Source organism: Eptatretus burgeri, chromosome 12 (assembly GCF_056783735.1).
Source record: "Eptatretus burgeri isolate ZD-2024b chromosome 12, Ebu_testis_v1, whole genome shotgun sequence".
Lineage (NCBI taxonomy): Eukaryota > Metazoa > Chordata > Myxini > Myxiniformes > Myxinidae > Eptatretus > Eptatretus burgeri.
In genome coordinates, this window is record NC_140972.1 from 99518303 (window position 1) to 99535159 (window position 16857).

The window sequence follows — 16857 nt, forward strand, 5'->3', positions numbered from 1 at the left end:
TGAATTAACTTCTCTGTAATTCAGGGAATTATCCTCTGTAATTCAGGGAATTATCCTCTCAAATTCAGGGGAAAATTAACCTATCGGTAATTCGGGGGGAAATTAACCTATCGGTAGTTTGGGGGGAAATTAACCTATCGGTAATTCGGGGGGAAATTAACCTGTCGGTAATTCGGGGGGAAATTAACCTGTGTTTAATTCAAGGGGAAATTAACCTGTCTAATTCGGGGAGGAAATTAACCTGTCCATAATTCAGGGGGAAATTAACCTGTCGGTAATTCAGTGGGAAATTAACCTGTCTGTAATTCAGGGGAAAATTAACCTGTCGGTAATTCAGGGGGAATTAACCTGTCGGTAATTCAGGGGAAAATTAACCTGTTGGTAATTCAGGGGGAAATTAACCTGTCTCTAATTCAGGGGAAAATTAACCTGTCGTTAATTCAGGGGAAAATTAACCTGTCGTTAATTCAGGGGGAAATTAACCTGTCGGTAATTTGGGGGAAATTAATCTGTGTTTAATTCAAGGGGAAATTAACCTGTGTTTAAGTCAAGGGGAAATTAACCTGTCGGTAATTCAGGGGGAAATTAACCTGTCTGTACTTCAGGGGAAAATTAACCTGTCTGTAATTTGGGGGGAAATTAACCTGTCTGTAATTCGGGGGGAAATTAATCTGTCTATTTTGGGGGGAAATTAACCTGTCTGTACTTCAGGGGGAAATTAACCTGTCGGTAATTCAGGGGGAATTTAACCTGTCGGTAATTTGGGGGAAATTAATCTGTGTTTAATTCAAGGGGAAATTAACCTGTGTTTAATTCAAGGGGAAATTAACCTGTCGGTAATTCAGGGGGAAATTAACCTGTCGGTAATTCAGGGGGAAATTAACCTGTCTGAACTTCAGGGGAAAATTAACCTGTCTGTGATTCGGGGGGAAATTAACCTGTCTGTAATTCGGGGGGAAATTAACCTGTCTGTAATTCGGGGGGAAATTAACCTGTCTGTAATTCGGGGGGAAATTAACCTGTCTGTAATTCGGGGAAATTAACCTGTCTGTAATTCGGGGAAATTAACCTGTCTGTAATTCGGGGGGAAATTAACCTGTCTGTAATTCGGGGGGAAATTAACCTGTCTGTAATTCGGGGGAAAATTAACCTGTCTGTAATTCGGAGGGAAATTAACCTGTCTATTTTGGGGGGAAATTAACCTGTCTGTACTTCAGGGGGAAATTAACCTGTCTGAAATTCAGGTGGAAATTAACCTGTCTGTAATTCGGGGGGGGGGGGGGGGATTAACCTGTCTCCGTGGATGATTTGTCTCCGTGGATGACAGAACTCCGTGGATGATTTGGGGAGGTGACCATAACAAGTGGATTAGATTTTGGTTGAGGTTCGGATGCATATACCTGTCTGTACTTCAGGGGGAATTTAACCTGTCAGTAATTCGGGAGGAAATTAATCTGTGTTTAATTCAAGGGGAAATTAACCTGTCAGTAATTCGGTGTAAAATTAACCTGTCTGTAATTCGGGGGGAAATTAACCTGTCTGTATTTCGGGGGGAAATTAACCTGTCTGTATTTCGGGGGGAAATTAACCTGTCTGTAATTCAGGGGGAAATTAACCTGTGTGTAATTCGAGGGGAAATTAACCTGTCTGTAATTCAGGGGGAATTTAACCTGTCGGTAATTCAGGGGGAATTAACCTGTCGGAAATTCAGGGGGAAATTAACCTGTCTGTAATTCAGGGGAAAATTAACCTGTCGTTAATTCAGGGGAAAATTAACCTGTCTGTACTTCAGGGGAAAATTAACCTGTCTATAATTCGGGGGGGGGGCGGGGGGGAATTAACCTGTCTGTACTTCAGGGGGAAATTAACCTGTCGGTAATTCAGGGGGAATTTAACCTGTCGGTAATTTGGGGGAAATTAATCTGTGTTTAATTCAAGGGGAAATTAACCTGTGTTTAATTCAAGGGGAAATTAACCTGTCGGTAATTCAGAGGGAAATTAACCTGTCGGTAATTCAGGGGGAAATTAACCTGTCTGAACTTCAGGGGAAAATTAACCTGTCTGTGATTCGGGGGGAAATTAACCTGTCTGTAATTCGGGGGGAAATTAACCTGTCTGTAATTCGGGGGGAAATTAACCTGTCTGTAATTCGGGGGGAAATTAACCTGTCTGTAATTCGGGGGGAAATTAACCTGTCTGTAATTTGGGGAGAAATTAACCTGTCTGTAATTCGGGGGGAAATTAACCTGTATGTAATTCGGGGGAAAATTAACCTGTCTGTAATTCGGAGGGAAATTAACCTGTCTATTTTGGGGGGAAATTTACCTGTCTGTACTTCAGGGGGAAATTAACCTGTCTGAAATTCAGGGGGAAATTAACCTGTCTGTAATTCGGGGGGGGGGGGGAATTAACCTGTCTCCGTGGATGATTTGTCTCCGTGGATGACAGAACTCCGTGGATGATTTGGGGAGGTGACCATAACAAGTGGATTAGATTTTGGTTGAGGTTCGGATGCATATACCTGTCTGTACTTCAGGGGGAATTTAACCTGTCGGTAATTCGGGGGGAAATTAATCTGTGTTTAATTCAAGGGGAAATTAACCTGTCAGTAATTCGGGGGAAAATTAACCTGTGTTTAATTCAGGGGGAAATTAACCTGTCTGTATTTCGGGGGGAAATTAACCTGTCTGTAATTCAGGGGGAAATTAACCTGTGCGTAATTCGAGGGGAAATTAACCTGTCTGTAATTCAGGGGGAAATTAACCTGTGTGTAATTCGAGGGGAAATTAACCTGTCTGTAATTCAGGGGGAAATTAACCTGTCTGTAATTCAGGGGGAAATTAACCTGTGTGTAATTCGAGGGGAAATTAACCTGTCTGTAATTCAGGGGGAAATTAACCTGTCTGTAATTCAGGGGGAAATTAACCTGTCTGTAATTCAGGGGGAAATTAACCTGTCTGTAATTTCGGGGGAAATTAACCTGTGTGTAATTCAGGGGGAAATTAACCTGTCAGTCATTCAGGGGGAAATTAACCTGTCTGTAATTCAGGGGGAAATTAACCTATCTGTAATTCGGGGGGAAATTAACCTGTCTGTATTTCGGGGGGAAATTAACCTGTCTGTAATTTGGGGGAAATTAACCTGTCTGTAATTCGGGGGGAAATTAACCTGTCTGTAATTCGGGGGGAAATTAACCTGCCTATTTCGGGGGGAAATTAACCTGTCTGTAATTCAGGGGGAAATTAACCTGTCTGTAATTCAGGGGGAAATTAACCTGTCTGTAATTCAGGGGGAAATTAACCTGTCTGTAATTTCGGGGGAAATTAACCTGTGTGTAATTCAGGGGGAAATTAACCTGTCAGTCATTCAGGGGGAAATTAACCTGTCTGTAATTCAGGGGGAAATTAACCTATCTGTAATTCGGGGGGAAATTAACCTGTCTGTATTTCGGGGGGAAATTAATCTGTCTGTAATTTGGGGGAAATTAACCTGTCTGTAATTCGGGGGGAAATTAACCTGTCTGTAATTCGGGGGGAAATTAACCTGCCTATTTCGGGGGGAAATTAACCTGTCTGTAATTCAGGGGGAAATTAACCTGTCTGTAATTCGGGGGGAAATTAACCTGTCTGTAATTCGGGGGGAAATTAACCTGTCTGTAATTCAGGTGGAAATTAACCTGTCTCTAACTCTGAGCAGTTAAACCCATCTCTAATTTTACGGGAATTAACCCGTGTGTAATTCTGGGGGAATTATCCCGTCCGCATTTCTGAGCGAAATTACTCCATAAATCTGATGGCATTAATCCATCAAATTGAGAATTATGGTTAATCTTCTGAGGTTTAAGGCATATCTTAAGGTGTGAGATGAAAATCACCACATGATTTTATTAAACAGAATTTCATTTCTTTGAAGTATTTTTCTCTGAACTGACCATGTCATGTTTCTTCATCTACTCGTAGATGCAGTCGCACATTATTTAAACACAATATACTTATTGTAAAGAAACAGTACTGTATTTGATATTTCACAGAAAGTGTTGAAAGTGTTTCACTGCACACTGTCCATATGATGCTTGCCATAGTGCTGTGAATAGCCGGACCCCAATACAGGTGCCCCTACGCCTTCCTCTCCTCTCCCCCCTTAAAATTACTACCCCCTCGTCCTATTTTACTCCCCACTGTCCCACATTATGTGTGCTAAATTGGATTACAATCACTTAAGCCGTTACAAAGGTCTCCTCCTCCCTCCTTCCCCAAATCACACCCACCCCCCTCTATGTATGACACTCGCCATGTTGCCTCCATCATGTCTGCCAAGTTTGGTGACCCAACAATGTTCCATTCTCAAGATATAAGAGAACAGACAGACAGTCAAACACAATAAATGGAGGATGACAATATGGAAAGTTTTGTGTGTGTGTGTGTGTGTGTGTGTGTGTGTGTGTGTGTGTGTGTGTGTGTGTGTGTGTGTGTGTGTGTGTGTGTGTGTGTGTGTGTGTGTGTTTCAGCTTTATCTGATAGGAGACTGGTTAGTAAATGTACTGCATGTGGACCAATGCAGTAGTTTTAGGCTTTCAGCCTCACAAGAGAAATGGAAACCCATGTTTTTACCATCAATTCAGGACACGAAACCATGAGATTAAAGAGGCTGAAAAATAGATCATACAAAACCGATTACAAGCTTCCGTTGAATTTTGTTGATTTTATTTTGTGTGCTCAATAAAAATCAAATGACAGATAAGCAAAATATTCCCATATAATGAAGCCTCATTGGGTTACCATGAAGAGTGACACGTGTCTCACACACACGCACACACACGCGTCCCCGCTTGTTTGTTCTTCACAAACTGAAGCATTTTACTGTTGATGTACAATGGAACAACATGAATGCTTAACTAATGTGTATAAATGTCTTTGTTATGCTCGTGATGTACATACAAGCTCTTCCATGGGCCTTCAATCAGTAAATGAATATTTTAAGAATAACCTTTTTTAAAACTTCCCTGTAAACGTTGCATTTTCTCAGAATATTGCTCTTCAGAAATTGGTCAGATATGAGTTTTAAAGAAAAGAAAAAAAAGAAATAAAGAAAATCCAAAGAAAATTTCAATAACGAAATGAGCTTGAGTGTCAATTTGGAGTAATTTCATGCTGTCAATGTCATTTCATTTCATTAAGTGAACGTGTTGTTTATTCAGCCAATGTTGCCTTTAGTAGATAAAATAGGTTACATGGGGAGCTCCAATTTCTGTCATGTTGAGAAATTTCATTTATTGACTTTTAATAAGAGTGCCAGTTGTGGAAGACCTTGTTTTAAGAATTTGTTTCATCACAATGAGGATTGTGTTCATCTACCTGCATTGCAGAACAAAATGTTTATATATCGTGGCAAGGAGTACGAGCGCAGAGAAGACTTTGAAAGCAAACTGCTTGCACAGTTTCCATATTCGGAGAAGATGAAAAGCACATCACCAGCTGAAAATGATCTAAAGCAGTCTCCTGGTCAGAGTATCCTATTGTGATTGCTTCAAAATACAACTCGGTGATCCCCTCCATGATGTACTTGGGAACAAATTGTAAGTCATTTCCGAGCCTCAATACTCATTACCTCTACCACCCAAGGTGGGAGGAGGTTGTTTTTGCATCTGTCTGTCTGTGTGTTTGTCTGTGAACAGGATATCTCAAAAAGTTGTGGCTGGATTCAGCCAAAATTTGGTGGACAGGTTGGGTGTGTGATGAGGACAAAATGATTCGATTTTGGTGAAGATCCGGATCCGAGAATGTTTTAAGTGATTCTTCACTCGGTAGAGCGCATATCTCCGCAAGGCTGAACAGTTTACGTGTTCTATCCCACTGATACGCCGGATATGCATCCGAACCTCAACCAAAATCTAATCCACTTGTTATGGTCACCTCCCCAAATCATCCACGGAGTTCTGTCATTATCCGTCCAAAAAAATTTTGAGATGTTGTGATGTATCAGTAGTTTATACTAATGCATACATGGGTGCACCGGGGCGTGGTGAAGGGAAGTCACGTAGCCCGCCCATGTTCCAACGCGGTGCTGTGCTGTGCCCGTGTCCAGATTAAACCTATTGTTCGCACGTCAGAGTCTTCGTCCCTGTTCATTGAGAACATTAGATATCGGACAATATATTGCTTTTGCCCCGACCTCTCAATCATGAACAACCACTGAAAAAAATTCAAAAATTCTGGTATCCTGATCCAGATCAGGAACTTCACCAAAATTGAATCGATTCGTCCTTGTCACACACCCAATTTGTGCACCAAGTTTTGTCGGACTCCATCCACAACCTTCTGAGATATGCTGTTCACAGACAAACAAATAGATGGACAGGGATGAAAATATGACCTCCGTCCACCTTTGGTGGTGTCGGTAAAGATATGTCATGAGTTTTGTTTTGTTTTATTATCTGCGAAAATCGAACACGTTTTCAGTACATTGGTTGGTCTTGTGTGTTATTTTGTCTCTTTGTCTGTTTGTTTGTCAATCGCCAACAGGTCACAATTTTCAACCGATCTTCACGAAACTTCACCACCTCGTAGAGTTGGTCATAAGCAAGAAGCCTGTTGTTTTTGAGGTCAAAAGGTCAACAACTTTATTAAATATCTGAAATCCTCGATGGTCAACAAAGGCCTAGTTTGTAAACTTGTCAATTTTCATCCGAATGATTTGAAATTTGAAGAGGATTTGCGTATTTGTTCGTTGAGTTCAACCACCAATTATTTTTGAGGTCAACTTTGACCAAAAGGTTAACATAGGCAAAAGGTCAACGACTTAGGTGGTATTTCTGAAATCCTCAATTTTCATCCAATTGACTTGAAAGCTGAAGACAATTTATATTTCACATCACTGATTTCAACCAGCCAATTATTTTTGATGTCAACATTGACCAAAAGGTTAACGTAGGCTAAAGGTCAACGACTTAGGTGGTATTTCTAAAATCCTCAATTTTCATCCTATTGACTTGAAATTTGAAGCGGATTTGTATATCAGGTCACTGAATTCAATGAACAAGGAATTTTTGAGGTCAAATAGGCAAAAGGTCAACATCGGCCAAAAAGTTGACATGAGCCAAATTTCTAAAATTGTCAATTTTCATCCAATTTACTTGATATTTGAAGAGGATTTACATACCAGGTCACTAAATTCAAGCCCCTATTATTTCTGAGCTCAACATAGGCTAAAAGGTCAACATAGGCCACAGGTCAACAACTTAGGTGAGATTTTTTTTTATATCCTCAATTTTCATCCCATTGACTTGATATTTGAAGAGGATTTACATATCAGGTCACTGAATTCAACCCCCTGTTATTTTTGAGGTCAACATAGGCCAATAGATCAACATTGACCAAAAGGTCAACATGCGAAAGGAAAGGTCAACAGCTTAGGTGAGATTTCTAAAATTGACATTTTTTATCCCATTGACTTGAAATTTGTACCGAATTTGTATATCAGGTCACTGAATTCAATGAACAAGGATTTTTTGAGGTCAATACCTCCAAAAAGTTGACATTAGCCGAATTTCTAAAATTGTTAATTTTCATCGGATTCACTTGAAATTTGAAGAGGATTTGCATATTTGGTCATTGAATTCAACCACCAATTATTTTTGAGGTCAAATTTGTTTTTTGGATTTCTCAAATATCATGCTCTGCACGACATGTTTTCTTGTATTACTTGTTCTCTTTACTCTCACACACTATGTCTGTAATGATCATCGCACATGTTCCATTCCTTGCACCTTGTCGTGTTCATATGTTGATCGTACCTTAACACTGAAGTAATAATGGTCTGTCATCTCCCCATTCATGCTCACTCTCTTCTAACCCACACCTCCCTCAGCCTATCATTCCTCTGACTATCACAACTTGCTGTTGACCAAATTCATTTGTTTAAAATATACCTTTTCTGATTTATTTCCATCACTTTTTCATTCAAAAGCAAGGCTCGTGGAAGAGTGATGAGACTGAAGATAAAGCAACGTGTTGTCAGTGAGACAGTACATTGCCTTTCTGTGTCCTCTGTTGGATATAACAAGCAAGGGAATGAACTTACCAACATGAGACCACCATGGGATGCTGCTTGTTGAAGCCCTGGGCTGAAGAGTGAAAACGAATAGTTTGCGGAAAGCAGTTCCAGAAACTTGGAAAGAAGAGGAACAAGAGAGTTGAGGTGTGTGGTGAACGTGGAATTTATGTTTCACCATGAGGCAGTTACTGGAAGAATATGTGCATCCTGGATGGGCCAGGAGGGAGTTAGATAGAGATTGAGCTCAACCCAATGAGAGGCAGTAAAAAAAAAAGAAAATAACTCAGAGACCTGAGTCTCAGAATAACTCAGAGACTTCCGGTTCCGGTTTTGAGCAGCGAGAGGTCTCCTTTGGGGCTCCCTGCTGACTTCTCAAAGCTAAGTTTCCGGTTGTTATTTGTCCCGTTTTAACTGTTTAATTTTCTCACCTACGTGTTACTGTGTGTTGCTAGTTCGGTTTTGTTTCAAAAATCGTGCTATTTTGTGAGTATTTTTGTCGACGTTCTTACCTGTGCTTGAGGCCTAGGCGTAGGCTTGAGGCCTACCGGTTCCACTCGGTGTTCGATCGTTTTTTTTTTTGTTGTTTGTTTTTTCTCCCCATTACCTTCATTTTCTATCCTCCCCATTACCTTCAATTTTGATCCTCCCCACTTTCCAAACATCCCCCATTCTCCCAACTAATCTCTTTCTTATCTCAAAAAAAAAAAAAAAAAAAACAACAACAACAACACGCTCACCTTCTCCCGATTCTGCTTCTTCTTCTTCCTCTTAACTTCCTCCTCGTCTTCTTCCTCGATTTTTTTTTTTTTTTTTTTTACACTTCCATGACCTAATCTGTTGAACTCTCTCATATATTAATATTAACAACAAAAAAAAATATATATATATATATATATACACCCAACAACAACAACACGCTCACCTTCTCCCCTTCTCCCGATTCTGCTTCTTCTTCTTCCTCTTAACTTCCTCCTCGTCTTCTTCCTCGATTTTTTTTTTTTTTTTTTTTTTTTTATTTTTTTTTTTTTTTTACACTTCCATGACCTAATCTGTTGAACTCTCTCATACATTATTTTTAACAACAAAAACGATCTTATAATGCTTCATCTTCCTCTCTCACACATGTGGTACTCTTTACTGTTTCACAATGCACTACTCTTCTGCTATTTTAACAGACTGCTCTCATTTCGAGCTCTCCTTCATTCCTTGCCTAAAAAATCCAACGATTACAGCGCTTCTTCTCTCCATGCTCTGAATTCGCCTTCATTGCATCCTTCAAGAATTGTGTTAAATCGCATCTCTGACCTAAAACTTTTAAAAACCACAGTTTGCCATGGATGCTCGCTTTCCATCAACCATTCTTTTTTTCCAAATTCAGTGCCAACTCACCCCCCTCACCCCTCACTCTCACTCTCAAAGCAACCATCCCACTCTTCTTCCTCCAAGCCTCCCTCTCACCTCTCTCAAAAATCCCCCCCTCACCTTTCTCCCACCTTTCATCCCCTCACTCTTCCTTCTCAAAGTTGCCCCCCCCTCTCATCCACCAACCTGCCTCCCTCCACTGCCCTCTCACCTCCATCTCTTCACTCCACATCCTCAAATCCTCAACTGTCTTCTTCCTTGTCTCTTGTCCCCCCTCTCCCCCAGCACCACAGAGCCTTTTCTCCTCATTCGGCCCCCTCCCCTCGCTGTTCTGCAATACCCCACACTCCTTCAGCAACCCTCCTTACCTGCCCCCCTCGTCCCTTGTCCTACCCTCCCCCTCCACCTCCTGCACCCAAAGCCTCCTCCCCTTCCTCTTCATTAAAAGTGTGGACCTCAAATATCCGGGGCCTTCGCTCAAACCTTTCAGATCTTTCCATACAGGTTGCCACTGACAAACCAGACATTATCTGCCTAACAGAAACTTTCCTCTCCCAAGACGTGTCTGACTCCCAAGTATCTCTCCCTGGTTACCCCCTCCTCCGGTATGACAGACCTGAGCCTCGTCCTGGTGGAGAAGTTGCTCTCTTCATCAAAGACTCTATTCCTCACTCTCCATGCACTGCTCTCACTCCCCCACACCCCCAGGAATACCTCTGGCTTCGGCTTCCCCTCCACTCCCACCTCATGTTTATATGTGTACTGTACCGTCCACCGAACAGTGATGACTCCATCTACATCTCACTATCCGAAAACATGGACCATCTTCTATCTTCTCATCCAAACTCTCTCTTCCTCTTATGTGGTGACTTCAATTGTCATCATGCCAGTTGGCTAGGTGTGGGTACCTCTCTCACCTGCCATGGCACCTCAGCAAAAGCTTTCTGCGACTCATTGGGACTGACTCAATCGGTCAACTTCCCGACTCGGATCTCAACCAATGGTACTCCATCTCTTCTGGATCTGATTTTGACAAATTTCCCTGACAATATCTGCTGCTCTTCCTTCGCTCCAATTGGTTCTTCTGACCACGTCCTTGTTAAAGTGGACATCTCTCTGGCTGTTATCAGAGAACCACCTCACCACCGTCGAGTCTGGCATTTCACTCAAGCCGACTGGCAGGGTCTCCGAGCAGCCATCAAACTTACAGACTGGTCTCCTATCACTACTTTCTCAAACATCAACTCATCCTGGGAATTCTTTCAAAGAAACTTGCTCTCCCTCATGCACAGATTTATCCCCTCTCCTGTTCAGTTGTCTTACCCTTCCTCCCGCCCTTGGTTTACTGAAGCTTGTGGCGAGGCAGTTGTCCTGAAACAACTTGCCTTTGCCTCATGGAAAGCAAACCCAACTGAGGGCAATCTCAGTTCTTTCCACAAAGCTCGGAACAAGTGTGTATCTACCCTCAGGAGAGCCAGAAAACAACATCTTTCTCATCTCAAGTCTGAACTCTCATACCTCTCTCCCTCCTCAAAATCCTGGTGGCGTTTAATCAAATCTGTTTCTGGTGTATGTTCCCCCTCCATCCCCTCCCTTACTTCAAATGGCCGCACTGCTGATTCCACACGTGATAAAGCTCAATGTCTAAACTCGGTGTTTGCAGCTAAATCTTGTGTCCTAAACCCATCACTATCTCTACCCACTTTACCCAGTCGCACCCAACTGTCCCTGGACTCTGTATCCTTTTCTCCTGACAAGGAGAGCTTGCTTTCAAACCTCGAGTCAGATTCTGCAACCGGTCCAGACGGCATCAGCCCACGTGTCCTCAAAGCCTGCTCTTCTGCTCTTGCTCACCCTCTCTCTGTTCTATTCACCCTCTCATTTGCCCAAGGTCATCTGCCATCTGCTTGGAAATCTGCTAACATCACTGCCCTGCATAAAAAAGGTGCAAAAACAGATCCCTATAACTATAGAACAATCAACCTTCTCCCAATCATCAGCAAGGTGATGGAATCCATCATCGCCTCAGATATGAAATCCTTCCTCTTCTCCAATGGCTTGATTTCCAATCATCAATTTGGTTTCAGACGAGGTCACTCTACCCTGGATATGCTGCTTCTGCTCTCCCATCAATGGATGGAGGTCCTCAATGCCAGACAGGAAATCCGAGCCGTATCCCTGGACATTTCACGTGCTTTTGACACAGTCTGGCACCCTGCCCTACTCACCAAACTCTCTTCCCATGGTATTCAAGGCCATCTCCACTCATGGCTCGCAGACTTCCTCTCCTGTCGCAGTCAACGTGTGGCCCTAAATGGAGTTCTTTCATCCCCTCTTCCTGTGCAGGCTGGAGTTCCTCAAGGTAGCGTTCTGGGCCCTGTTCTTTTTCTGGTTTTCATCAATGATCTCTCGGACTCTCTGGAAAATCCTCTATTTCTCTTTGCCGACGACTCCACCCTCTGCCGTACCATCTGTCATCCCTCAGACCGGCAAGCAGCAGCTTCTTCACTCACTGCAGATCTGGATAAAATCACAAACTGGTCCAACACGTGGAACATGTCTTTCAATCCAGACAAATCTCACACTCTCACTATGTCTCTTCGAAAGGACCGTTTACAACCCCCCCATCCACTTTCTCAACAATCCTCTGGAAGAAGTCTTTTCTTTCAAGCTTCTAGGTCTCACTATCTGCCATGACCTTTCCTGGGAAAGTCACATTTCCAACCTCGCCTCAAAAGCCAGTCGCCGACTGGGAATCCTCCGTCATGCTAAGTCCTTCCTCGGCCCTCTTGAGCTCCTGACCACTTACAAAGCTTTTGTCCGTAGCCTGATGGAGTACTGCTCTCCCCTCTGGGCTGGTGCTCCTGCCTCCCACCTTTCTCGGCTTCACGCTGTCGAAACCAGGGCATTTAAGATCATCGGCATCTCCCGCAATGAAGCTGAATTTTTGGGCCTCTCACTCAATCACCGCAGGTTGGTCGGTGGTCTTTCTGTCTTCTACCGACTCCTCTCCAGCCTTGCCCCCCCCCTGCTCTCTCTGCGATTTGTCCCCACCACATTTCCACAGGGCGCTCAAGGTCCGCCAACAACCCCCTTCTGGTAAAACTACCAAAATCACGAATCACTGCTCATCTTCACTCTTTCATTCCTCTTTTTTCCCGCCTTTGGAATAAACTTCCTCACTCTATTCTTTCCCATTCTTCCCTCCAGGCTTTCAAAACAGCTGTTCACCACCACCTCTTATCTTCCCCCATCCAAATCCTCGATCTTTTCTACCCCCGATAATCCACCCAAGCCCACTTTCTTCATTTCTCCTACTTTCCTTCCTGAAAGTCCCTGAAATGTCCATCTTCTCTTCGCCATGTTCCCCGTCCCATCCCCATCCCTCTCCCTTCCACAGTTCACCTAATGTGTCTGTTCCCCACTGTTTTGTCCCTTCCACTCCCACCCCTCTTGTCTCATGCCTCCTTGCTGTGAGTTGTGTGTTAGCTCTCATACGAGCCTCGACCAAGGTATACAAAAAAAAAAAAAAAAAAAAAAAAAAAAAAGACCTCGGACCTGTCTACATTGAAAGAGCAGCAGGCCATGTACTTTGGCCTCATCATGGGAGATGCCAATAATCTTGAGAACTCTAAATTACAAATAATTCAGGAGATGCAGATGTGATGCTGGGGTCACAGCCGATCGGAGAGAACAGTACTCCATTGAGGTGTGAACAAAGGCCATGTAAACTGGGATTAGGTCTGATTTTTCAAGGAAGAGTTGGATCCAACGAAGGATACCCAATTTCCAGCTGGCTTTGAAGGCTAGCTTTAATATATGGTCAGCCCAAAAGAGGCCATGGTTGATGCATCTGGAAATGCAAGAGGCTGAACCAATGGAATGTTTGATGTATTAATTTGATGATCCTCCTGGAATGACAGGGTGGCACTGTGACATATTCCAGGTTTGAAGCGCATGTTCCTTTTAACAGACCAGCATCTAATAAATTCCAGAATGGCTGATGTTTCCCTGTCAGTGGGATGTGGTACTGTATGACTGAAGCATTTTGGAGTCATTCGTAAAAAGGAAGAGAGGATTTTTCAGAACATTGGAGAAGATGTAAATGCAGATGAGAAACGAGACCGAGTCCAATACAGTCTTGGGGCCCCCGAGCCTCCCCTGGCAGAGAGGAGAGGGTTCCCTTGATAGTAATGTGATGACTGTGAGAGTGTTGGTATGAATGTAATTATGCTCATCACAGGCAGAGAGCTTGCTAAGCAGAGCAGGATGCCATACTCTGTCGAATGCCTGAGATATGTCCAAGGCGACGGTCCTATCCTCTTGTGTCAGATTTAGGGCCTCCAACCACTGCTGAGAGAGGAGGAGCAAGATTTCCAGAGTTGAGTGACTGGGACGGAACCCAAACTGATGGTTGGGGATCAGGCTGTTTGAAAATAAGAAAGACTTGACATCAGCAGAAATGATGAATTCCCATGATTTTTTTTTTCTCCAACAGCGAGGCTCATGGAAGAGCCAGGTTAAATTGACAGTGAGGTAGCGAGGAAACAATTGGGCACAACCGGCAAGGTGATGAACAAATATAAAAGGAAAGGAAACAGATGGGTGAGGAAGGATTATTTGAGGTAATAAGGATCGTGTTTCATGATCGGGGGGAAGGGGGCAGCAGGTGACATAACATTGCAGTGCACTGCCTGCCCAAAGCCCTGGAGGGAAGAGCGAGACAAAACAGCATGTGGAAGGTGGTTCCATAGACAAGAGAAGCGAGGAATAATAGAGTTGAGGTGTGAAGTCAGATTGGATTTTGGAAGTTTTAACCATTCGGGGGTTATTGGAAGAACGTATGCATCCTTGACTTGCTGAGGAGGGTCAGAGGGCTGATAAAATGAAGGGAGCAATCTTGAAGAATAGACGATCGAGTAAATTAAAGTTTCTCTCAGATGGATTTGCTTTCCATGTTAAGAAAGCAAGCTGATTGACTGCAACTGCCTTCCCACAGTATCCCCCCCCCCCTTCCCCTTCCCCCTAGAGAGTGAATATTATCGCTACAGAGTGGATGGGCTTAAGCCTGTGCATGAGAGAAAGTAGGATTTTGTGAAGTATTCCCCTCACGTGGAATCTATATCAGGTGATGTCGATATGGCATCGCAGTCCTATTGTGAGATGCCACGTTGCAGTCCTTGCCAGTTGATCCATTTGAGAAACCTTATTCTGCAGCATAGCCATCTTCGACAGTTTTATTTCTCAATTTAACTCCTCTTCGCTTTACCTTGTGCATATGTAATATATGTATGGCACCTAAATGGGCAAATATTCCATGAAACACCTGCTGATCAGAGCAACCAGGACAATTTCAGTATTTGGGCAATCAACTACACACTTCAGTTCTGACCTGTTTGCTGCCACTGGGGTAGAATGAAACCCACGCTTGTGGCTTTCCTGCTCGTACAATCTCGATGTCTTGTGACACTTGACCTGGAGACCTCAGAGTTGCAGTGTTTTGCTGTGCAGCCTATATTCGAGCAACGTACCTGCTTCCAAAACAAGAACGTCAATGACCAGATCCTCAGGTGTGTGGGCGTTAAGTAGGTAAAAAGTGTTTACCTGCATGGTGTTGCACTCGTCGAGTGATTGCTGAAGCCATGCAGATTTTACAACTCGCCACAATTTTGTCTTTTTTGGTATTTTTTTCTGCAGTTTCTACAAAAGGAACAGAGTAAAGTGCTTCACGTACTCACGCCCGATACGGAAAGGAGAAAAGGATCCTGAGAACGAGTTTGCTGTAAGTACATGTTTTCTCACTGCTTCATCCCAAAACCTGTAAATTGGAAGGAAAATGTACAAAACATACAAAAGTGCAGCACCGACGGCAGCACCGATGCTCTGCATCGAGTATGGTCCCAATGGATGGATTAATTTGTGATTGGATTGATGCTGTTTGGAATGAAAATATGTTGCATGTCATTATTTGGCAAATTATCAGCGACAGAATAGAAAGAACCACCAAGGTTTGTCATTCTTTCTATACTGTCGATGATGATTTTTTTCATCATTTTCAAGTCTGATCACATATTTTAATTTCTCACTCTGGCATTGATTAAATGTACTGCTCAGCAGCGCTGACATCCACTTGTCATTGGTTCATTTTCTTTGTCAATAATTTCTAACCGTAACTTCTTCCCCTCCCTTTCCCCCCATGCACATCACGCTTACCCCACAGAACATGTGGATTGAGCGAACAACTTATACGATCGAGTATGAACTTCCAGGCATCCTGCGCTGGTTTGAAGTTATCTCCACATCCACAGTGAGTACACGTCGCAAATATACACATGGAAAAGAGTAAAACACATCGACAAAATTGTACTGATTGCGGAAACAATAAATTGAATCAAATTTAAATTTTCTTTCAAATAGAAATGAAACAATCCTCCATGCATCGGATGTTTTTCCATTCGTAACGAGACCAAGGCAATTTTGCACGCCCAGCATGAATAGCACAGTTAGGGTATGAGTTTGAAAAAATACTTTCACCTGATCAAGGTTTTGGAGAAGGTAACGATATCGTTGTGTATTCACATTGGCGGACCATGTTATGATGGCCTGTAGAAGACTTTGTGAAGCCCAAATGTAGCACATTATCGGGGTGAACAATGCTGGGATGTCCTACGGTGAAATTGGACATCAACTTGGCTTCCATCGGATCTATCAGCAGATTGGTGTCAGCAGAATCCTAACACAGCCCCCTACACACCAAAAAGCGGAGTTCATTCTGTTTGATGGTGGATGTATTCTGATATTGGGCTGTCTGTTACAATTGTAAACTTGACCTTGTCATTCTGTGGGGTAATCTAACAGAAGAAAAGTGAGGTGGGGACATTTTGGATTGTCTTCTTGTTCCACATTTTGACATCTACCCACTTCCCACAAGATGTTGTGTATTTTTCGATGACAATGGAGACCGCAGCAATCTCATGCATTTACCAAGTTCTTGCGAAAGTCATCACAATGTTGCCCTGGACATTGAGACGCCCTGGTTTAAATCCAATTAATAGAGCAAGTTCGGGACATTATTGGGTGTAGATTTAAGAAGATAGAACCTTCTGTACAAACTCTGGTACAACTGAAGGCTCTTTTGCACTCGGAATTGCAGCAAATCCCTTTGGATTCTCTTCGGCAACTTATTCAGGAGATGAGGATGTTGATGCAGAAGTAATTCACTCTAATCGTGTTTACACACATTATTGACCTTTTCAGACAATTGCATTGTCACATTATTGGACGTCATAATGGACTGGTCATGAGTCCGACATCACACCTTGTGTTACCAGCAACCCCATTCTGAAATGATTGTGTTTTTGTGCAAGACAGTGCTCTGACTTCCACACATCCTCAATTTGTGATTTTAAAAATAAAAATAAAGAATCAACAAAACCCCTGATT

At 42.8% G+C, this 16857-nt stretch overlaps 1 protein-coding gene across 3 annotated transcripts in view; it reads left to right on the top strand.

Annotated features, from left to right (window-relative positions):
• LOC147016229 (dedicator of cytokinesis protein 1-like) overlaps positions 1–16857 on the top strand; it is a 235709-nt gene that overhangs the window by 206089 nt on the left and 12763 nt on the right. For all 3 annotated transcript variants that reach the window (XM_085849067.1, XM_085849068.1, XM_085849069.1), the window contains 4 exons: positions 5366–5507; positions 14903–14984; positions 15112–15196; positions 15635–15721. In XM_085849067.1, coding sequence (XP_085705193.1) covers positions 5366–5507; positions 14903–14984; positions 15112–15196; positions 15635–15721 — 396 coding nt within the window. The remainder of the gene's footprint in view (positions 1–5365; positions 5508–14902; positions 14985–15111; positions 15197–15634; positions 15722–16857) is intronic.